Source organism: Sceloporus occidentalis, unplaced genomic scaffold, assembly GCF_023333645.1.
Source record: "Sceloporus occidentalis isolate IW3139 unplaced genomic scaffold, rSceOcc1.0.p SCAF_10, whole genome shotgun sequence".
Classification (NCBI taxonomy): domain Eukaryota; kingdom Metazoa; phylum Chordata; class Lepidosauria; order Squamata; family Phrynosomatidae; genus Sceloporus; species Sceloporus occidentalis.
This window is the reverse complement of record NW_028316990.1, coordinates 21,672,382-21,695,521: the sequence shown is the minus strand read 5'-3', so window position 1 is coordinate 21,695,521 and position 23,140 is coordinate 21,672,382. Positions and strand designations below refer to the sequence as shown.

Sequence of the window (23,140 nt, the reverse complement as noted above, 5' to 3'; positions counted from 1 at the left end):
CTGCAAATCCCATTATCCCCTACTTGGGATGGCCAATGAAGAGACAGCAACATCTGGGCAATTCCCACACAATTCCCTCCGCTGTGAGTCCAGAAAGGAATCAAAGGAGGCAAAGGCAACAGAACAGATTTTGGGTGAAAACTGGAGGGAAAATGGAGGAGCAAAAGAAGTATGACCTGCCCTTGGTCTCATTTTAAGGTACACCTTTAGAGCCTTCCCTTCTTGGGGTCTTCCACCCAAAGACTAACCAGGCCCAACTCTGTGGGTGAAATGGGGGAACCAGCATCAGCCAAAGGGCTCTGGCAAGGCCACCCGGGCCCTTGGCTCTCTCCAGGACAGTCTTGCGAAGGCTTCCTATGTGAGAACTTACTAAGCGTCCCCTTGGCTGGTCTGTTGTGTTGCCCACAGCTTTCGGCCTCTGCAGGCTCCTTGCCGATGGGTCTGCCAGCGCTGACTCCCCTTCCCTGGAATCAGACAAGAGCTGGGAGAACCACTAGGCTCTGCTGCTTCATGGCATCCGCAAGCCACAGAGGAGCCCTCACCGGACCCAGAGAAGGACATGCCATGAAGTGGTTTCAGGCCAGCTATTGGCCTCAGTGGTCCTTACACAATTCTATTTTCCAGAGGGCAATAAAAGCAAGTTCTCCTATGAATCTTGGCCGCCACTCGCAACAATCCCCAAGGCCAGTTTGAGCCCTTTTAGACGCCTTCTATACGCATTTCTTTGTCAGATGGACACCATACCACCCTGAGCACACCGGGCGCAGGGCCAGGCCTGGGATAGCCCTTGGATAGGAGACCCTCAGGAAAGGAGACTAGGAAGGGCCTCCGGGTTCAGGGCTGAGGCAAGAGTCCAGCCTCAAGCCCCAGAAAGCCATGCCTGCCAGGCCAAACTGACCGAGCCAAATGGGCAGATCAGGCGGTTATCTGTACTGGGCAGCTTCATATCTTCTGGCCTTTCTGCCATGTTGTATGGCCTCCCTTAAAAGGCAGCTTGAACACATGTCTGAACAAATGCACTTCTGTTCCCATGCCATGTTGCCCCTCTGCCCACCAAAGGACTAGCAGCCAAAGGGCAAAGGCTCCCTCCTTCCTCCCTTCCATTCCTGCTACAAGAACCAAGAGGATGCTGAATGTTTTAGCAGTTTTGACGAAGGGAAAAAAACCCCGTTCCCAGTCACTGATTTAATTGCGTTTTCCTTCTGACCGCAGATTGCTTGGGGCTAGTTACATAATTCCACCGGCGACAAGAGGAAGCCATCCTCATCTCCTCATCGAGGTCAGCTGCTGCCCATTCATTATTTACTTGAAAGGTTTTAGGCCGTTTTAAGGGCCAAAGTCTTAGGCAGCGCACAGAATACACTCCCGTCCTATCCCCAAACAACAGAAATTAATAACATCCATAAAACCCAGCAGCAACAACAAGCATCTGTCCCAGGCACTGTTAAAACAAGGAAACAAGGGAAAAAACAAGGTTATCCCATCAGCAAATGGAGTCGCTGGGATCAGGCCCCATCAATCTGCAGAAACAACCCAGATCTTCTCGGTTTAGGCATAAGTTTCCAGATCCAGGTGCATTTGAACCTGGGCAACCCAGGCTGGCATGTCGAAATCTGCCAAAGTGGGCTCCTCTGGTGAAACGCTGACAGTAATTAACAGCATGGAGATGATGGCTTCTGCAACGGCAAGGCAGGGCCGCCCAGCACAGCTGCTGGGAGCCCAGCTGGAGACGCCAACAGCCCTCCCTTTGCCCAGTTCCTCTGCCTCTCACTCAAGCAGAGCCAAGCAAGAGAAGCTCAGGGCTTCCACAACAGATCTGGGGAGCTCTGCAGGGCTTTTATTCGGGGTTTTAGAGGGAAGAGAGAGAGAGATGGATCTCTGCTGCTGAGCAATCCGTCTTTTGGAAATGGCGTGTCCTCTTTGCAACAAGATCGATGTGCAAAGGAAGTTGTTTTTCAGAGGAAGGGTTGCAACTGCGCTTCTAGTGGTCTGTGTCTTGGACCCTAAAGGCACGGGTTCAAATCCTGCCTCAACCCTAGAAGCCCACCTTGGGCAATTCACATCCTCTCTGCCTCAGAGGGAGGCAAAGGAAAACCTCTTCAGAACAAATCTTGCCAAGGCACACAACAACAGCCACAACAACAACAGCCACAGACAGAAGGCTGAGGCAGGTGCTGCCTTTCTGAAAGCCCCCTTGGGAGGTCCTGCTTGTGTTTTGGGGGTATTTCTGTTTTCCCAGTGCAAAGTCCTCTATTGAAAGATCCCTGCAGTCCTTCTCCCTCATGGCTGCTGGTTGCTACCTGTTTTAAAAGGCGGAATCAGTGAGGAAAGCAACTGAGCCAGGGCCCCATATTCTCAGAGGTTCTCCACAGCAAGCCTTACTCAAGGTTTGCCCTTGGTCTCCACCAGGAGACACAAAACATATGAGCCCCCTTCACTGCAGAGGAAAGGGGAAAGGAAAAGGGTTGGCTGGGTGGGATGGAGACAGGGAGGCCCCCTGAAGAAGCAGAGGGCTAAGCCTTCAGGGAGCCCCACCAAATCCAGCTGCCTTCCATTGATTTGATCTCAGCACAATTTCACATGCAACCAGGACCTTTTTTCAGCCAAAGAGGGATGGCTTGTTGTCAGGGAAGGAGAGAAAGGTGAAAAGATCCCAGACAAGACGGAAGAGTCAGCTGCCTGGCATGACGTCAGTGCCACCCTGCAGCCGGCGCGTCCCGTGCCCTTGTGGGCCTTTAAAGCAAAACTGGCATGGGATGAGCATCAGCTGTCTGCCACTAGCAGACTCATCGTTCAGCCAGCCAGATGCGCTCTGGAGGACGGCAGGCTGGAAGGGGGGCACTGCCTTGTTTTTGCCACATTGATCTATCTCACATATACTATCCTGGGAACAGGGCTCGTCTCATTACTGTGGGACGATCCAACAAAACTATTCCCCACATCCAACTGGCTGAAATGGAAAAGCAGCTTGGGGCCCCTGGCTTCACCTTTGATGCGTAGAGTGGCTCCAGTGGATAAGATGTGGGTCTTCCTGGCGGTTCTGAAAGGTGCGAGTGATGATGGAGAGACGCAGCAGGGAACATGGTTCCTCAGGAACATGTAGGGGGTACCTATGTATCACTCTCACTTGTGGCACATGAATCATAAGATGGACGCCTGGTGCTGGAGGTAGAAGCGTGACAAAAGAGGTGAATGAGGGAGAATTGCCCCCGTAAACAGTCTTTTTGCCCTGAGGTCTTTAGGGAAGGCGAAAGGATCACTAAGCAGAAAGTCAGAATGTCACCTGAATAGGGTCCATTATTGTTATGTGCAGATGGCAACAAAAACCTGACACACAAACTGTTAGTTGTTGACTTATGCTTGGTTGCTAGCTTCAAGGTGGCAATGGCTGTGAAAGGCGAAGAGAGTCTCTCTCTGGTGCAACGGAAGAAGAGATTCTGCTCCCTGGTTTCAATGAAAACGTATATGTGGAAACCTCTGCAATGATCTCACTGTTTCCTTTCATCTGCCCTTGAGACTTTTTGGTTTGATGTGCTTTGGATTTGTTTTTTAAAAACCCAGAAGCTGGGAATGAAAGGTGGTGGTGGTTGCTTGGATTTGCCAGGAAAGAGACTGGGACAACACAAATGTTGCTGGGTTACTTAAGGCAAAGCCAAGACAGAGGGCACAAACACTGCCACCCTCCAGCCCCATTTGCTTTGAGGAGCACTCTGTCTATGGCAACCTCTGGCATGATGCTCATTTACCCTTTCTGCACGGGTCTCACAATCTGAATTAAGAAGCTAGAGTCTTGACAGTCAGCAGGATTCAGAGGGAGCAGGAGGCAGCAAATGAGCCACATTCCAGGGCAGTGATGCTCTGCCAAGGGCAATGCAACCCTGGTGGTGCCACCTTTCTTTCTTTCCTTCCTTTCTTCCTTCTCTCCCTCTCTTACGGTGTCCATTTCCAAAGTGTCAGCTTGCACATGCCCACAATATGACTAGCTGGCTGCTGCCAATGGCAAACGGAGACAGGGCTACTCAGCAGCCAGGTGGGAGCAAGGGCCCTGTTCTCTCTTGCCACCTGGGCTTCCTCCACTGTCCTTTTTCTTCTTCTTTCCCTCCTGATCTATCATGCCTTGTTTGCAAAACTAAATAAAGCTACAATGTGAAACGCACTCAAAAAGCCAGGGTTGCATAACCACCGCTGTCCCATGGGCTTGGGGAAGAAATCGTTCAGACGGTTTGCATTTTTGCTTTCCACAAACGTATTGTTGTGGTGGTGGTTGTTTTAAAATCCCATTTCTTCCCTTTCCTGGACCTGCCATTGCAAGATGGGTTCCTCTACTTCTTTCAAGCAGCAGCAGGATTAAGCCAGGCTAAAACCACTTTGGATCGGCCCAGAAATTACTTTCTTTGAGTTCCATTTCTGATTCGCTGGAGGAGCTCCGACTCAGGAAGATTTATTCCACTTTGGGATCACACTTTGCTCATTCCAGTATATTCTCTGTCAGTTTTCCAGCATGTTCCTTTTTATACCAGCTCCAGTTTATTTTACAGGAACATAATCTGTGACTTTTCAATCAGTCTTGATGCAGGGCTAACCTATCTTAAATCTTCTATCCCTCCCTCCCTTCCTCCCTCCCTCCCTCCCTTCCTCCCTTCCTTCTATTCTCTTCCTTCCTTCCTTCCTTCCTTCCTTCCTTCCTTCCTTCCTCCCACTCATCCATCCATCTATCCATCCGATCCATCAATCCATCCATCAACCCTTCCTTCTTTCCTGTTTTTCCAAGGAAGTGTCCTTCTTTCCTTCCTTCCTTCCTTCCTTCTATGGCCAGGCTTGCCTTTGTGCCTGACCCTGAGCCAAGGAGAAAGCCCAGCCTTGGCCTAATCTCCATCCCTGGGAAGGAGGAGGAGGAGGAGGCCTTGTGGTCCGCTCAGGGCCTGCTCCTCTGCCTCCTCCTTGCATTGCCTGCCCTGAGTGACCCCTGACTTGGCAGAAGAGGCCTGGGCTCTGTGAAAAATGAGCCAGCTGCTGGGGTCAAGTGATGCTTCGCCTGCAGAGAAGAAGGAAGGAGAGGAGAAGAAGGAAGAGCGGCCAAGGAGACCTTTCCTGCAAAGGCTGCAAGCTCAGCACATCCTCCATGCTGCAAAGAGGAAAAGCCAGCCTTGCCTCTGCCTTAGCAAAGGCTGGCTGAGCGCAACTAAAGGCACTCATAGAAGTATACATTCATGCTTCTCAGGAGATTTTGACAACCTCCCTGGACAGAAGGGTGAGATGTAGGGCATGTCCTGGGAAAGGAGGACATCTGGTCAGCCATGGCATCCTGGCCCAGAAGACTAGATATATCCTCCTTTCCCAGGACATGTCCAATGCTACTTCAACCGTCTGTCCAGGAGGGATTCCAAAATGCCTTGCCTTCAAGGTGACCATTCAGTCCTCTTTTCCAAGGACATGTCTGTCATTTCAGCCTCTCTCCAGGAGGGATTTCCAAAATGGCCTCCATTTGGAGCATGACTAAGAAGCATGGATTTATCTTTCTGTGAGCGTTTTTGGATGTAATTTGTTGTTGTTACTGTGTGTCTCCAAGCCATTTCTGACTTACGGTGCCTTGAAGGCGAACCTATCCTGGGGTTTTCTTGGCAAGACTTGCTCAGAGGAGGCTTGCCGTTACCAGCCTCTGAGGCTGAGAGAGTGTGACTTATTTATTTATGGGTTTCATGGATGAGCTGGGAACCGAAGCCTGGTCTCCAGAGTCCTAGTCCAATGCTCAAACCATTACACTACGCTGTCCTCCTTTGAGGTTATGGCCTCTGGTCACCCAGAAATATTCCATCTTGAGACCGCTTCAACTGCCCTGGCTCAGTGCTAGGGGATTCTGGGAAGAGTAGTGTTTTGTGAGACATCTAGGCTTCTCAGAGAAGTTCTCTATCAGAGAGCTCTGGGGCCACAATAAACTACAGTTCCCAGGATCCCCCAGCACTGATCCAGGGCAGTCAATGGAGTGTGTTTTGGACCTCAAGCAAGCAAGCCTTGACCTGAATCAGTGGAAGGACTCCCTGATTGCAACACATGCCTTGCTTCCAGCTTGAAGCCCATGGAAGCCTTCTCCTGGGAGAGGACCAGCGCCTGGAAGGGTCTCCCTGCGGTCACTCGGTCCAGCCCTGGCCTGCGAGAAGCCTCCGAAACCCAGACCAAGAAGGAGGCGAAAGGCTGGAAGAAGGAGTGGACAGAACAGGAAACTGAGAAGTCAAGGATCAGTATGTATTCATAATGCAAGGCATTGTCTAGTTTGATTTTGCCATTGGTTTTGACATTCAAGACATTAACATGTAAATGAAGTTTATAGGTTTGGGTTTGTATGTCTTGTTTTATGTTGTATGTTTTTTAAAACAGTCTTTATTAATCTGAAAAGAACAAGTCAAACCTTTAAAAGGGACACAAATGCAGACCCACAACACACTCAACCCAGCAGCAGACACCCATTAAACCCAATGGAAGTTATTCAACAGGTGGACATAGGCAAACAAGAACACAAGGCCATCCCTCGGAAAGCCTGCCCTGGCCTCGCCTTCCCCTTCAGGCCCTCCCAGTCCTTCAACCCCCTTCCTTCCTCTATCTCTCCATCTTTCCCCGTCTAAAGCCCAGTTTCCTCCTCCTTCCCTCTTTCTCTCATCTCCCAGGAAAGGGCAGAGGGCCCAAGGGCTCCAGACTTCTCTTAGGAGACCGAGAGCAGGGCGGAGGAGGAGAGGGCGTCCTCCGGTTGGAAGACATCGGGGCCGGGGCTGGAGCAGACGGGGACCCTTCCTCCTCCTCCTCTGCCCCTCCCTGGGGTTCTGGGCGGCTCCAAAGGCTTTATAAAGCCCAGGCGAAGCAGAGGAAGAAGAAGGAGAGACGGAGAAGCAAGAGAAGGAGGAGGCAGACCAGGAGCCCCAGCATCATCCTCAGCATCCTCCTCCTCCTCCCTCGCCTTGTGGCCCGATGGCCGCGAAGAAGAGCCCCCCGGCTTACCTGCACCTGGCCGAGGTCACCGCCTCCCAGTTCCTGGACATCTGGAAGCACTACGACGCCGATGGTCAGCCGGGAAGGAAAGAAGGGAAGCGGAAGGAAGGAAGGAAGGAAGGAAGGAAGGAAGGAAGGAAGGAAGGAAGGAAGGAAGGAAGGAAGGAAGGGCAGGGGCCCGGGGGGACAGGAGGGGGTCCAGGGCCCCGGAGGAAGGGGGCACTCCCGACTAGACACACTCCTAGGAAGGGAAAGGCATGATGCTCCTCGGTCCGGCGCCAGATGCAAGTCCTCCTGGGCGGAAGAAGGGGGAAATGCAGGGCATGTCCTGCAAAAGGAGGACCGCCTCTGGTCTCTTCGGGATGGAGGACAAGAGGGAAGTCCTCCCGGACAGAAGTAGGGCATGTCCTGCAAAAGGAGGACCGCCTCTGGTCTCTTCGAGATGGAGGACAAGAGGGAAGCCCCTCTGGAGAGAAGGCTGGGAGGTAGGAGAGGTCCAGGGAAAGGGGAACCTCCGCATGGAGGACACGTGGGGAGTCCTCCTGGAGAGAAGGTCGGGGTGTAGGGCATGTCCTGCAAAAGGAGGGCCTCCTCGGGTCCCCTCCGAAAGAAGGACCAAGTGGGAAGTCCTGGAAAGGAAGCCTGGTCCGGGCGCCTTGCCTTCTTCGGCGCTGTCCAGGGTCCCTCTCCGCCAGAGAGGCTGCTTTGGCCGAAGGGAGGAGACCGGGAGCGGCGGAGGAGAGGAGGAACGAGGGAAGAGGGAAGGAGCCAGGTGAAAAGCTGATGCCCTCAAACGAGTGTGTGTGTCTATCTATATATGCGCCCATCGCCAGCATCCTCTGCCTCGGGTGCCTTTCCCAAACTCTGCAAGGAAACCCCCTTTGCCCCCTCCATCTTCCCAAGGCAAGAGGAAACAACCGGAGGTGCCCTCCTCGCCGAGGATGCCATCCGGCTGCAGAGAGTCAGGACTAGAGGACGGGGCTCCCAAGGAAAACCCAAACAAGGCTCAAAGGAAACCCCACAATAATCTGGACCAGCAAGAGCCCTCCAGAGAAAGGGATTTGAGACTCCCTGAAAGAAAGAGGCTTTTCTGCCTTTATGGCTCAGAGATCCATAGCATAGATTCACGGAATCCTAGAGTTGGAAGAGGCCACAAGGGCCCTGATCTAGTCCGACCTCCTGCCATGCAGGAACTCTCAATCAAAGCATCCCCAACGGATGGCCATGACCCTCCAAGATGGTCAAGAACAAGTCTTTAAAAGCTCCCTAACAGCTGACAGCGGTGGCCAAAGCCCAGCGGTGGGGCGGTGGCTGCTGGACATCTCCGGCCCCAATCTTGAGATTTCACCTTCAAAGCGTGTGTGGCTGAACTGCAGCTCCCATTATCCCTCAGCCGGGGCTCTCATGTTGCCTAGGGCTGTGGCCTGGCCTCTCATGGAGGGCTGCAGGTTGCCCACGCCTGCGTTGTTTGGGTCCAGTTGGCCTTAGAGGTCACCTTGCTGGCCAAGGCCCACTCCTTGACCATAAGGAAAGCCACCTTGGTCACCTCTGGTCACTTCTCCATGACGGAGGGTGCCATTGCCCAAGAAAACACACTAGGGCTGCATCCACACTGGAGAAATAACCCAGTTTGGCACCACTTTTCACCATCCTGGCTCAAGGCTATGGCATTCTGGGAGTTGAAGTATGTTGTGAGGTCCAGAGCTCAAGCTCGGTGCCAAAGTGGGTTATTTTCTCCTGTGTGGATGCAGCCTGGGCCCTTTTGCTGGAAGAGCACTTCAGGCGCACTGCTTTTCCCCGGCGTTTCCCGGAGACACATGCTTCATGGGCCACTGAGCTGAGAGGCTGCTTTTTCCCTACGGCTCTTAAAATATTAACCAAGAGTTCTGTGTTTTGCTGAACAGGATTGACTTTTAGTTTTAGCCGGTGGTTTTATTAACGCTCGACTTGCCACATTTATTTGCAGATTGCATTTTAATTGCGGCTGGCGTTTCCGTCCCATTTAGGGAAACCGTTATGCCAGGGATCTCCACCTTTTAAAAAGAGATGCAAAGGCATCCCCTAAATTAAGCAAGCAGAAATAAAATGACATCTCTGCGCTAAACAGATATATAAATGTAAACGTCAGTTGCCTGGGCTTTCCATTTGTTCAAAAGCCATATTTCCCCACCGAGAGAGGAGAGGAAGCCCACTCTAAGCGCATGCAACCCCTTGTAGGATTGTGGCCAAAGAGTAATGAATAAGGGGCAGAAACTGAGCTCCCAAAGGGAAGGAAGGAAGGAAGGAAGGAAGGAAAGAAGGAAGGAAGGAAGGAAGGAAGGAAGGGTGGGACCATGCTACCTGGACCATGGGCCCAGGTAGTATCTCCATGCTTTTGGGGTGGCTTTTGATGGTCTCCATCATAGAGCTTGGCTCACTGGTCAGACTCAGGCCCTTATCACACGAGCACAATTTGAAGTTATCCCAGGATCAATGTGAAGGCAATGCAGGGGCAATCATGGGGTTTCAAGCAGGAGCCATCTTAAACACAATTGGGGGTCATTCCAGGGTTAGGTAAATCCTCTTTACCCCAGAAGGATATCTGGGCTTGTCTGCAATCTCCTGGCCATTCTTGGGGCAATGATTTAGACGAAAGCCCACCTAGTTTAGCCTGAACTCACTTGGTTGTTGTGGAGAGCCAGCACTGCGCATTGGTTTGAGCATTGGACTTGGACTCTGGGAGAGCAGAGTTCGAACCCAGACCTTGGAAGGTGAAGGCAAGGGATGCTCCTTGTTGCTTGGCCACAGCAGCTGGTACTCAGCAGGTGCCAACAGTCGTGGGTTGTTTGCTTTTAAAGAGCCTTCCTTTTATTTCTTTTTTAAAAAGGACTAAATCCCTGCTGTTTCCTGTGAGCAAATCTGGAGGCCTTTTCTCCCCCTTTCTGCTGACTGCCCCCCATTGCAGCCCCAGGGCAACCTGCAGGCCTCCGTCTTCCTTTCCAGAGCCATCTGATCCAGGAACTGGCACAAATCTCTGGCAGTTTTGGATTCCAGAAGTCAGTGCTCTTCTCTGCCAGGGTCATTGGAGATCCAGCAATCAGGCAAACCTTCTTTTTCAATATTAAATACTTATTGAATTTTAAAGACCAACACACTTAATATTAGAAATATAAACCCATGCATACATTTATTCATCCAACTTCTTTGCTTATCTAACATAGTTGTTGCCAGTCTACAATCCTTCATCCATACAATCCTAAGCAACCATCACTTTTGCAGACCAAATATCTTTAACTTTGACTATTCCAATGTTGATTCAATCGTCTTGTTCCATTTCTTGTCCCCTTGCGCTTTCCACCATCCCAACCTTTTACCTTTCCTTTACTCTCTTCCTATACTTCTCTCAACCTCCTCCTTTCTTTCTTCCCTTATCCTTCCTTTAATCTTCTCTGTACCTATTCTTCCCTACTCTGTATTTGCTTTAATTCTTGCTGTTATCCACCTCGATCCTCAAAAGTGAGATAAATTATTATTATTATTATTATTATTATTATTATTATTATTATTATTTTCCTCTCACTCTTCTTACTCTCTCCTTGTCCTCTCTTTCTTCTCTCCTTTCCCTTCTTCTTCTCCTTACTTTCTTCTATAGATGAAGCCTCCTCCCCCTCTTCTTCTCCTCCTCCTTTTTCTTCTAGGCCTCTTTACCTTCTTAGCCGTGATCTTGGCATCCTTTGGGAGCCCAGACTCATCCAAGCGTATGTTAATTAATCTAAAACATTCATATAATGCCCTTAATCAAAAATTGATTCCTGAGTTGCTCACAATGCGCAGAGAGGCCTTTGGAAAGGAGGCTTGCTGCCTTGGAGGCGTCTCCAAAAAGCATCTCTTCTCTTCCCAAAGAAAAGTCAGAAGAGCAGCAAATGGGGGCAAATTTGGAAAGCAGCCTTTCATCCTAACAGTTGTGGCAGAAGAAGAGTCTGGAAATTCAGGAGGCTATATGTCTATTTATGCATTTGTTGAAAAAGCACATAGACATCCATAGGGTTTCTAGTAGTTTCCATCCGCAGCAGCAGCATCCCTTTAGCAAAGCCAATGGGCCTCCATTGCCCACTCAAGACCAAGGGCTCCAGGAATACAGATCACAGCAAACTCTTCCAGAGGAGAAGAAACATTTGTCTTCTATGATTTATTATTATTATTATTATTATTATTATTATTATTATTATTATTTAGGATAATGAATTCCCAGAAATGAGCTGCAGTTTGCATTGGGCCCCAGGGTTGTTTTTCTCGGTTTCCCCTCCTGGCCGGTTTCTCCCGAACGTTGCAGCGTGAAAGGGTTAAACCGCGCAAGACATATTTGTAACTTCAAAGAAGCGTTTCTTAAATCAGAAATGAGCTCAGAGACGTACAAATAGACGCACACAAGAAAATGATGGGTTGCTCCTGTGTAATTTGAGCGTGGTTCAATGTGCGGATGGGCTTCCCGGGGGGATAAAAGGCACCCAACCTGTTATTAATACAATCCTTTTGGCAACCGATGGTTAGGCTCAGCTTTTGGGTTGCATCACCTCTCTTGCAAGGAGAGCGCAGCCCTTGCCTTCGGTTACACTTTCCCTGCCACTTCTGTGACCCCATTATTGCCATTTCTCCAAAGGCCCCTGCAGTTTTGAACCGTGCATGTTCATTGCAGAGCTCTGGGAAATAAAGAATTGTGGACTACAACTCCCATAGTCCCCAGCCAGCAGAGAGACCAGAGAGAGCATGGTGGTGTGGCTTGAGTCTTGTGAGTTCGAATCCATGCCTGGCCCTGGAAACCCAATGGGAGGCCTTGGGCAAGTCACATTCTCTCAGCCTCTCAGGAGGGCAAAGGCAAGGCCCCCTTTGAGGGAATGGTGCCAAGAAGACCCTGCGATAGGTTTGCCATGGGGTCACCGTAGGCTGGAAATGGCTTGAAGGCATCACAACATTCCACATTATTTTTGTCAAGCTCTCCTGCGCATGCTGGGAGCATAGGAGCTGCAGTTTACAAAGGTAGCCTTTCCTAAGCACCATGGTCATTGTATTGGCAGCCTACAGAGGATGGATGCCCACAAGGACACATCCATGCTGCTCCCTTTCAGCCGCTCTCTTGAGGAGGGCACCCATGGGACCCCTGCTTCAGAAGGGGCGCTCCTTGGGGCCATTGAACGGCTGGCTTGCAGGGCCAGGCAAGTGGATGAAAAGACCCTGCAGAAACAATGTGCATAATGCACAACCTGCAGAGCTGTTTGCAAGATGGGAGATTTGCGCTGTTTCAGATCCTGGGGGGGGGGGGCTGCAGCATTCCCACTGCTGCAATGGAGTCAGGCACCGGGAATGGGACTTTGAGGGCTTTCTGGATGTTGTGGGACTGCAGCTCCCATCGCTCTCAGGCTGCTACTTGTTCCTGATATCCAGCAGTATCAGTTGTTCCTGATATCCAGCTCTGATTATTGCTCTTGCGCCCCACAGTCCTCTCTTGCACCATCCACCTCCCCACCTGCTTTTGCTAACCGTTTGCCCCAAAGAGACTTGACAGGAAAGCCAAACACAACATGCCCCCCATGCCATCCTTTGGGACCCACAACCCAGAGCAATTAGATGGCACCACAATTAAAGCAATTAAAAGCACTTAGGGCAGAGCTCCCAGCATCCCCAGCCCAGCATGGCCAGGCAAAACGCTGCCTCTCAGCCAACAACGCACAACAAGGACACTTATTGCAGGCCATGCGCAGCAGCGTTTAGAGAGTTGCATAAATGTCACACCGCACACCATTGTGGCTCCATGCTATGAAATTCTGGGATTTGTAGCTTTGTGAGCTATTTGGCCTTCTCTGTCAAAGCAGACTACATATTCCAGGATTCCAGAGGATGGAGCCCTGGCAATTAAAGTGTTGTCAAACTGTGTTAATTCTGCAGTGTGGCAGCAGCCTAAGCCCAGGTTAGAAGCCCCACTGAGGCCTCAAGGCGATCCATGTTTACCCATTAAACATGTTGGAGCTTACATCTGAGAAGAGAACTGCCCCACAGCAGCAACAGCAGCTGCCATGGGGCTCACTCCATTGCCTTCCTAAACCAAACCGGTGTGTCTTGCATGCCATCCTAAGGCAGGGAGGGTGGGGTCAAACCTGCAAAAACAACAGCTCTCAGGCAGACCTGGAATTTGCAAATAAAAGGCTGAAAAGTCTTGCAGCCCCTTTGAGGCTATAACTGAAAGATAGGAGCATGAGTTTTCAAAGCCTGCTTCCTCAGCTGCATTTGGGGAAAGCTTCTGAATTCAAAGTCCACAAAATAATAGAAGTGGGTCTTGAATTGTAGGGCTGCTTCCTGCTGCCTTTTCAGGCCTAAGGGCAGCATGCCCTAAGCTTTAGGGCTGAGCCACAAGCCCCAAAAGCTGGAAGGAGGAGGCAAACGGGTGGTTAAATGCCACCTAATTCTGATGTATTGCCCTTGTTTCTGGCGGTTGGTAATAGGCTGCGTTTTGGAACTGCCTTCTTCCCCCAGAAAGGGTCCATCCATTCCTGGCTGAAGAATGGCATTGACAGAGCTTATCAGTGTGGGTTCGGGGAAATGCCTCTGTTTCTATTTTCCTCCTGGCTGCACTTGCAAATAGGGAGATACTGAATTCCAGCCCAGTCGCCAGAATGATGGCTAGGCCTTTGCTGGGGCTTTTCTCTGACTTTTTATTGATTTGTTTGAATTTGGGAGCTGTTTTGAACAAAGGCAACATCTCTCCTTATGCCCTTTCCTTCTGGACCAAGGTGGAAGGGCAGCTGGGGAAAGCCCTGGCTTTGGTTCCTTGGCTATGGGTAGCGACTTGGAGAAATCCTCTAAAGCTCAGACTAGAACACAGAGTGGATTGCCCAGGCCACCTTGGCCTGGAGGCCACCTTGGCCTGGAGGCCACCTTGGCCTGGAGGCCACCTTGGCCTGGAGGCCACCTTGGCCTGGAGGCCACCTTGGCCTGGAGGCCACCTTGGCCTGGAGGCCACCTTGGCCTGGAGGCCACCTTGGCCTGGAGGCCACCTTGGCCTGGAGGCCACCTTGGCCTGGAGGCCACCTTGGCCTGGAGGCCACCTTGGCCTGGAGGCCACCTTGGCCTGGAGGCCACCTTGGCCTGGAAGTTGCCCACTGCAGCTGAAAGCAGAACTGACTGACTTTCGTGGCGAAGGGGATGCTGGGCGATGCAGATGAAGATATAGCCCCCAAGAGAGGCCTGGAGGTCAGGGTCCCCGTCCTTTTCTCTGGCTCTGACCCCTCTGTTTTCTTCCACTCCTTCTTTTCTCTCCTTGCAGGGAATGGCTACATCGAAGGCAAAGAACTAGAGAACTTCTTCCAAGAGCTGGAGTGCGCCAGGAAGGGGGCTGGCATGGTAGGGCCAGGCATTCAATCAATCAGTAGGACTTCCTTCCTGTCCCTCTGCCCTCCTTTTCATCCCAAGGCTTCAGCCCTTTTGCCCATCGATGTGGGAGAAGAGCCTTTGCATGCCGTGGGCAAACATCTAAGGGAGGCTGGATTAACCTCCACTTTATTCATTTTCATTTTATTGAATTTATTAACATATTTGTGCTCCAGCCTCGGTTATGAGATCTTAGGGCACCATACAAGTACAGCCAAGTTAAATGCTTTGCAATGTATTTGCAATGTATAAGCAATTTGCAATATATTTGAAACTGGCAGTAAAAAGGGTCATATGGATGCAGCTCTTCGCTCCCTTTCTTCTTCTCCAAAGACACTGGGCTCCTCTTTTTAGATTAATATGGCTGCTGTTTCATCCAAATGGCTTCTTGTGGCCGTGGATGCTGTCGGGTGGGAAGCGGGTTCATAAAGCCATATCAAAAAATATGAGTCTCTCTCTCACATGCAGAGTCTTGTTTTATTGGAAAGAGAGAACCTTAAAGGGAACTTTGTCGGTAATCTATAGATCCTGTTGCTAAGACTCCTGCCAAGACAACAAGAGCTGCATCCACACTGGAGGAATAACCCAGTTTGGCACCGCTTTTCAGCATCCTAGCTCAAAGCTATGGCATTCTGAGAGTTGGTGTATGTTGTGGGGTCCAGAGCGGAGCTCCCCTCTGCTCTGGGCCCACAACAAACTCCAACTCCCAGAATGCCATAACCTTGAGCCAGACAAAGTGGTGCCAAACCGGGTTATCTCTCCAGTGTGGATGCCGCCAAGGAGTGGGACACTGTGTCCATCCCAAATGAACCACAGACCCCAAAAGACACCCTATAGCTCTCCCTCCAACTTTGCCCATTAAACTGAGCCTGCATGACTGTACGTTCCACCTTTCTTTTCCTTTCCTTTTTTACAGGAGTCCAAAATTCCCAACTTTGCTGAGAAGATGCAGGAGTTCATGCGGAAATATGACAAAAACGCCGATGGGAAAATTGAGATGTCTGAGGTGAGCTGTGGGACTCTGGAAGGGAAGGGGTTCGGGGTCCTTTCCCCAAAAAGCCTCCCAGAGCCTGTCTAGGGATACAGACTCCACTTGCCACCATCACTTTGATGATTTTGCCTTTGGCAAGATGTAAACCTGGTGCAGTCGGCAATTTGGTGAAAAGTGTCTTTGGCCGTTACATCGCTGGAAAGCCCTCTCTTCCTCCCAGAAACTAAGGAGGAAACAGGCTGATATTTTTACCAGGACTGGTAGCAAGGCATTCTGCACATGCCCCGAGGCACTCTTCCTTCAGATGCCTTAGGGCACCAAACACAGGCTTCTGGGTTCTGGTAGGTGCTCAGATAAAGCCCCAAAGAGGCCTTCTGGCCCTGCTGGAACTGGGGAGCTCAGTCAAGTCTGCATTCTTTACCTGAATGCCTCATTTCAGAGGCACTTGAGGTTCGAGGCCTGGCCTGGAAGAGGAGCTATAGAAGGCCATCCACTCTCGGTCTGGGCTCAGATGGGCAGACGGCCGTCCTGGGAGCCCTCCTCCTCCCCAAGGGACCCTTCCCAGCAGCAGCTGAGGACTCAGGTGCTGGAGAGGCCAGGAATCCTCTCCAAAGCCATGGCTGACTGGGTCGTCCTCAAAGTAGCTCCCCAAATACACACACATACACCCTCCAAAAGCCACTGTCCTGAGCTCTGGGCTTTGGGTATTATTGCTGTTATTAGCAAGGGAGAAGAAAAAGGGGAAAGGGAGCCCAGGTGTTGCATTGCTGAGAAATACTTCCAAGAGATGGCTGCCCTTCGCTCTGAGGCTGGCACTGTGCCCTCTTCCTCCTCCCTCCCTTCCTTCTTTCCTTTCCTGCAGCTGGCGCAGATCCTTCCCACCGAGGAGAACTTCCTTCTGTGCTTCCGGCAGCATGTCAGCTCCAGCGCCGAGTTCATGGAGGTAAGGAGACCCTGCAACGCATGTGTCCGCACATATCCCTGACCAAAGGGGGCTAGTGAGCCTGCTATGCATCTGGGGCTGGACTTTCACAGAAGTCTCCCAGGAGCTGAAACAGGTTTGGTATCTTGGAGGTTTCCTTCAGAATTCAAGCTCAAACCTTGCATAGAGTCACCATCCAACAGGAACCACAGCTGCCTTTGGCACTGTAGGGTTATTGTACTCTTTGCCATCATAGGCTGGTCCAGAGCTAAGTTATACTCACACAACTGGCTGAAAGGGCACCCTATAAGTATCTCCTCAGTAGTCTTCACTGCAGCTTTTCAAGGGCAGTGTTGCAATGTAGAAGTGGCACACAACCACACAGGCTTGAGTTGGAAGGCCATGCTCTGGATGCCCCTCCATGTGCCATACTACAGCAGGCAAGAGGAGGCAGACTGATAGTGCTCTTCAGCAGGTCTCTGGTTTGCAAAGTAAGGAGAGCTGCATTTCATGAGGCCAAAACTTGTGATGGCATCAAGCCAAATGCATAGCTTGCAATGGTGTCATGTCAAAGATAATAAAAGGAGCCAAGACTCTGCCTCAGACCAAAGGCCTAGCCCAGCTTTAGCTGCTGCTTCTGGGAAGACCCCCAGCAGGGCAGGAGTGCCATGGTGCCCTCCTTGCATCCTTCCTTCCAGCCCTCAACCTCCGATACACAGCTGGAAGCTTGCGTCAACTAGTGGAGGTTGCCTATAGCCCTCCTGACTAGTAGCTATTAGTGATGGCCTCAGCTCCCACAAATGTATCCCACTGTGAAGCTATCCAGGTTGGCAGCGTCACTCAACACTGGCAGCAGGGCAAACAGAGTTGGGCCATCGGCTTCACTTTTCCAATCCGCAAGGTGACCTCCTTTAAGACACATACCTTCAAGCAGCTGGTCAGGATCGGGGTCCTGACAGCTAAGGAACTGGCTCCATCCCAAAGATGTTGGCTGAATCCAAACGGGCTGCAGCCCAACTGACCCCTGGCACTTCTGCCCAGGAGAGGGATGCTGGCTGTGCCAGAGCAGCGTAAATTAGGAAGTGTCACCCGCGCAGCCATCTTGAGACGGCCGCCCAACAGCTGGGAAGCAGCAGCAGCAGCCGCAACCCATCCGATCAATTAAAACGAACAATGGGAAAACTGATCCTGCGCTTGGATGGATGAAACTGGAGTCCACCTGCTGTTGGCTAATGGGCAAATTAAGTGGCAAGGCCGGTGCAGGCCATGAAATATTAACCCTCATCCCACTCAGACAATACCCACTTATAATAATTTGTGCCTAAAATATTCATCCCTGTCATAAGGAGAGAGACCCCTTGGGACAGTGTTTTTCCACTGGTCAAAACCTCCTCCAAACAAAAGGCGAGAGATCCAGAACCTTCTCCCATGAATATGGGAGATTTGGAAATGCAGGGATGCCTTTGGTGAACATTTTTTAACAGATGGATTGGTCTCTTATGGATTTCCAGGTACAAGTTTATTGTTGATTTTAATTCTTTCCTCCCCCCCCCCCCACCAAAAAAATTCCTTTTGCTGCTGTCTTCTTCTTGTTCCGTTAGCCATTTCAAGGTATTTTGGGGGAGACAGCAGATAAATCCCCTAACAAAAAAACAAAAAAAACCCACAATCTCTTTCTTTATATTTATATCTATTAACCTATATACCTCTGCATACATACAGTCCTTGTTGCAAATCTCTGCTGTCTCTGTTACAGGCCTGGCGGAAATATGATACGGATCGCAGCGGTTACATAGAAGCCAATGAGCTCCAGGTGGGAACCAGGAGAGACTCAAAGGAAGAGATAGGTTGTGTTTTAAAACCCCACAAAGTATATCAAGAGGACCATCGGTTCACACACACACACACGCACACGCTGGCGCATGCCAGTGGTCACCTTTCTCACCTTTATTCCCAATTGTGCATCCCAAGAAAACATTCTAGGTTGAAGGGAGACTCCATGGCACAGCCATGTCTTCCTAGGGGCACATCCAGTGGCAGTACTGCAAACGGGCCCCTTTCCCCCATCTGCATAGGGAGAGACCTAGATGTTACGGTTCATGGTCTTCCTCCATGTTAACTCAGAGTATCCTTTCCTGCAACTTGAGTCTGCCACTTCTAATCCCACCTTCTGTACACACTTAGTAGTGCTTAAGATGTGATGCCAAAGGCTTTCATGGCCAGCATCCATAGGGTTTTTTGTGGGTTTTTCAGGCTCTGTGGCCATGTTCTGGAAGAGTTTATTCCTGTCGTTTTGCCAGCATCTGTGGCTTTGGCATCTTCAGCGATGCTTAAAATCTTCTTGCTAGAACGTCCTTCCCTCTCGAGGGGAATGCTAATTTTGGAGATCTGGTGCTGAATCCCTCCACAAATTCCTCCGTCTTTCTTGTCCCCCCCCCCCAGGGATTTCTGTCAGACTTGCTAGAGAAGGCCAACAGACCCTACGATGAACCAAAACTGAAAGAATATACGCAGACCATCGTAAGTTGGAGAAGCGGAGCCCAGGGGCGGGTGGCAGGGGCTGTTCGGCTGCACTTGGATGCGGAGCGGAGGGGAGGAAAGGGGCCTTTCTGGTGAGCTTTTGGAGCCCAGATATTCACCGCGCAAGAGCCTGTGCCACTAACCAGCAGCCCCTTTGTGATCCCACAGCTACGGATGTTTGACCTGAATGGAGACGGAAAGCTGTGCCTGTCGGAAATGTCACGGTAAGGTCTCCTTCTCTTGGCATTGACCATGTTCATGGAAATCCAGACTCATAGAGCTGGAGGGGGATCATGGACACAGAGTCCGACCCTTTGCTCCGCAAAGGGTCTCTTTATGGAGACGTCCAGAGAAGGGGGCCCAGCTGTCTCCCGAGGCAATGGCTTCCACTGTCAAGATGTCCTTTCTAAGGCTGCAACAAAACCTATCCTCCTGTGACTTTAGACCAGTGGTCCCCAAACTGTTACCTTTAAGAGCTTTTGGACTTCAGCTCCCAGAAGCCTCAGCCATGTCTGCCAATAGCCTGGGATTCTGGGGACCGAAGTCCAAAGTCCCTCAAAGGGCACAGTTTGGGGACCACTGCTGTTGCCCATGAGGCCCTGGTCCTCTGATGCTGCTCTCCTGCCGCTTTCCTTGCAGACTGCTTCCGGTGCAAGAGAACTTCCTCTTGAAATTCCAGGTAAAAAGGGAGTGAACCTGGGTCCCTCTCTCTCTCTCTGGACGCCGAGCCTGTTTTAATTTCCACTCCTTCTCATTGCCTTTCGTTCCCCCTTTTTCTTTTCTGCAGGGAATGAAGCTAGATTCAGAGGAATTCAATGCTATCTTTGCTTTCTACGACAAGGTAGGAAAGTTAGAAGGAGAAACAGAAGCAGGAGAGCCAAGAGAGGACTTCAACTGTTATTATTATTAGTAGTAGTAGTACTAGTAGTAGTACTGCTGTCATTCCACTTTCCATGGAGGTGGTCTTTCAGACTTCCATGAGGCAGGTCCTCCTAAGTCAATGCTGAGGAGCCATAATGCAGGTGCTGAAAACCCATGCTGCATCCAAACTGGAGAAGTAACCCAGTTTGGCACCACTTAAACTTGTTGTCTGGCTCAAGGCTATGGAATTCTGGGAGTTGGAGTATGTTGTGAGGTCCAGAGCGGAGCTCTGCTCTGGGCCCACAACAAATGCCAACTCCCAGAATTCCACAGCCTTAAGCCAGGGCAGTTAAAGCGGCACCAAACCAGGTTATTTCTCCAGTGTGGATGCAGCCACAGTAAATGTGGGCCAGGAACCTGAAATTGACCCCGGCACAAGATCACATCCCCTGCTGCAGAATGCAGTTCCTGGTGGACCTCAGAGGGAAAATGGGTCTCTCCAGGCCTCAGGGTCTTTGCAAAGACCAAGGCAAAAAGGTAACCATTATAAAGCAGGTTATAAAGGTTCGTATTACAAAGCAAACCCATCAGTGCAGAGGAGGAGAAGGAAGGGAGTAATAATACTGGTAATAATAGTAGTAGTAGCAGCAGAAGCAGGTGTTGCATACATGTGTTGTAATGTCTAGCTTAGTTTACAAAACCTGATAGATTCTAGCAATTGTTGTGGCATTGTGTTGTGGGATCACAAACCATTGCCAGCTGGGACTCGTTGTCAGTCCATAACCTGGTGTGTGTGTGTGTGTGTGTGTGTTGCAAATGTAGGCTGACAGACATGTCCTGTGAGGCCAGAAGAACTTCCTAACCTCACTGTCTTAATTTCTGCAGGATGGGAATGGCTTCATTGATGAGAATGAGCTGGATGCCCTCCTCAAAGATCTGTACGAAAAGACCAAGAAGGTGAGTTGAAGCAGTTCTTGTGCGGTTGCGAGGGACAAATTGCTCTGGTTGCAAGACGGGAGCCCTGACCAGGAGCCCAGAAAGCGTGGTCTGGCTCTGAAGGGTCCAGTGTTTGCCCAGTGGAAGACCTGGCCACATGAGACGGGATCCACAGCCTCAGCTCAGATCCGGTACCCTTTGGATGCTTTTTGTCACAGCTATGTGGGGCATCTGCACTGCAGAACCGATGCAGTTTGACACTGCTTTAACTGCCATGGCTCAATGCCCCCGGGGCCATTTCTCCAGCGGATGGAGGCTGCGGGGTTGGTCTCTGCTCTTTGGCTGAGCAACCCCTGAAGGCAGCCAGAGTCCCACTTGTTGGTCCCACCTGGGCGAACTCACTCCATGTTTCAGCTCAAAGGAGAAAGAGCAAGGCCAAGTGCTGGACCTCAGATGACCGCTGAGGGAGCAGGTGGCTGAGGAACCCATCAGTCTATCTATGGCCACAGGGCAGTGGGTCCACTCCGGCCCTCCGTCCAGAGCCCCCCAAAGTGCTGAGCCTCCTTTGGGGTTAGGCACTCCAGCACCTCAGATGGCTCCTTTTAGGTCCTGGAGTGAAGCCACCATTCCTCAGACATGGAAACCTCCAAGCCGCCCATGCCTCTGGGATTCAGATGTGAGGGGAATGCTTCATTCCTGGCCAAGCTAACCTAGTCTCCCCAATGGTCTTTCCCTATCTTTTCCTTGTCTCCATGCAGGAAATGGGAATCCAGCAGCTCACCCAGTACAGGAAGAGTATCATGAATCTCTCCGATGGAGGAAAGCTTTACCGCAAGGAGCTGGAAATCGTCCTCTGCAATGATCCCCCGCTGTGAAGAGGAGGCCCTCTGACCTCCTCACTAGCCCCCCTGCCCTTGCCTTGCCTTGCCCTGCCCCACCTTGTCCTGTCCCCAATAGGTCAACCGAGAGGCTCCCAGGACAGAGAGCACCTTCCTCCTCCGGCTGGACCCCCACTGACCACCTGCGCCCCACAATGGCTTTGGCTTGACGGCCCATTTGTGGCGCTGGCCACAGAGTTTCCACTAGATTTTTTTGGGGAGGGGGGGAAGGTGGGCCCTCCAGCCACGGAGGGCAGCAGGAGGCGAGTTCAAGGCGACCCATTTCCCCGTCCTGCTTGTTTCTCCCCGTAGTCGCCGTAGTTTGTGTCTTGCAAGAGCCTTGAACCTGGAGTGGATTTCTCTTTCCGTTCTTGTTCTGTTTTCCATCTTTTACCGCCTTCTCATGTTTGAGTCTTCTTATTTAACCAAAGAAGAGTTTACAAATAAAGCTGGAGTTCTACTACAGGGTTTTTCAGCTCCATCTTTTATTTCCTGCCATGTGCAAAGAACAAAAACCTTTTAACTCACTTTAAGTGCAAAGCTTGTCGGCATCCATAGCCTAAACAAGCCAGGAGTGGGTCCCTCCTGGAGTAGCTATGCCCCGAGTCAACGGGTTTTGCACAAGGGTGAGTTTAATGGGACTTAGCAAGATCTGCTCCAGGTTTGGGAATCCTGTGGCCCTCCTGGCGTTGCTTGACAACATGGGCTTTGCTGTCTGTAGGCCTTGATGGGAGTTGCAGTCCATCAGTTACAAAACCCTGCCAGATGCCCAGCCCTCTCCCGCTGGCCTTTCTGCAGAGGGTCCCTGCCCACATCCAGACCAGGCCAGGAAGGTCCAGGACAGGCCCCTGGTGACCTCTTCAGAGTCTCCATCATCTCCGGCTGCAAACAATCCTTTCAGGTCCATCTTCTGGTCATGAAAATCAGGATGAAGTGGGAGGGAGGGTAAGAAATATCATACAGCAAAATCCTTGCGGTCTAATGAATGTCACTTTTGGAAAGTTCAGCTGACATTACATCTTGGTTTCAAAAAATAATAACCATCCAAGTTCACTGCTCTCAGCATCATTCCGTCTAATTGGCAAGAGAGAGACGCCACAAATCTCACGGATGGACGCTTGATGAGCTGCAAAAGATAGAGAGCATCTGTGAAGGCGCTGAGGCCCAATTGGGGCAGGTCAGAACAAGAGCGGCCCCAGCGACGCTCCCCTTCCAAGCGGCCAGAGGAGCCACTCTCATCAGAGCCAACATCAAGAGGATCTTATGCTTCAGAAATCCAAAAGTGAATTTAGCAGCAGGAGTCCTCTCTCTGTGTGTTTTGGGAGGATACCTGTACCCAGGGCACTCAGTGGAAAGGAATCAGCCCCTTCCTTAGCCGCTCTTGCAAGCACCTCCCAGGGCCTGCCTCTTCTGAGCAGCCGTCAAACAAAACCTTGAAGGGCTGGCGGTCAAGTGGTCAGTGCTGGCTCTCTCTAGGCTTGAAAATGATCGGTTGGCAAGAGATGCTTTGGGAGCAGTTCAGAAATGACAGGGCGCCAGGACCAGAGTCTCAGGCTGCATCCACACTGGAGAAATAACCTGGTTTGGCACCGCTTTCCAGCATCCTGGCCCAAGGCTATGGGACTCTGGGCGCTTGTTGTGGGGCCCAGA

General features: G+C 51.0%; 1 protein-coding gene across 1 annotated transcript; it reads left to right on the top strand.

The window, feature by feature from the left end:
- Positions 1 to 6,674: 6,674 nt before the first annotated feature.
- Positions 6,675 to 21,952, top strand: LOC149306122 (calretinin). The gene is made up of 11 exons (XM_089476860.1): positions 6,675 to 7,054; positions 14,279 to 14,355; positions 15,299 to 15,388; positions 16,236 to 16,316; positions 18,052 to 18,108; positions 18,738 to 18,815; positions 18,984 to 19,039; positions 19,455 to 19,494; positions 19,603 to 19,656; positions 20,562 to 20,633; positions 21,371 to 21,952. The coding sequence occupies exons 1-11, from the start codon at positions 6,961 to 6,963 to the stop codon at positions 21,485 to 21,487; spliced, it is 816 nt and encodes a 271-aa protein (XP_089332986.1). The 5' UTR covers positions 6,675 to 6,960; the 3' UTR covers positions 21,488 to 21,952.
- Positions 21,953 to 23,140: the final 1,188 nt, after the last annotated feature.

Coding starts and splice junctions, on each gene's coding strand:
- LOC149306122 (XM_089476860.1), top strand. CDS start 6,961: ATGGCCGCGAAGAAGAGCCCCCCGGCTTACCTGCACCTGGCCGAGGTC. Junction 18,109..18,737: donor TAGAAGCCAATGAGCTCCAG/GTGGGAACCAGG, acceptor CCCCCCCCCCAG/GGATTTCTGTCAGACTTGCT. Junction 20,634..21,370: donor TGTACGAAAAGACCAAGAAG/GTGAGTTGAAGC, acceptor GTCTCCATGCAG/GAAATGGGAATCCAGCAGCT.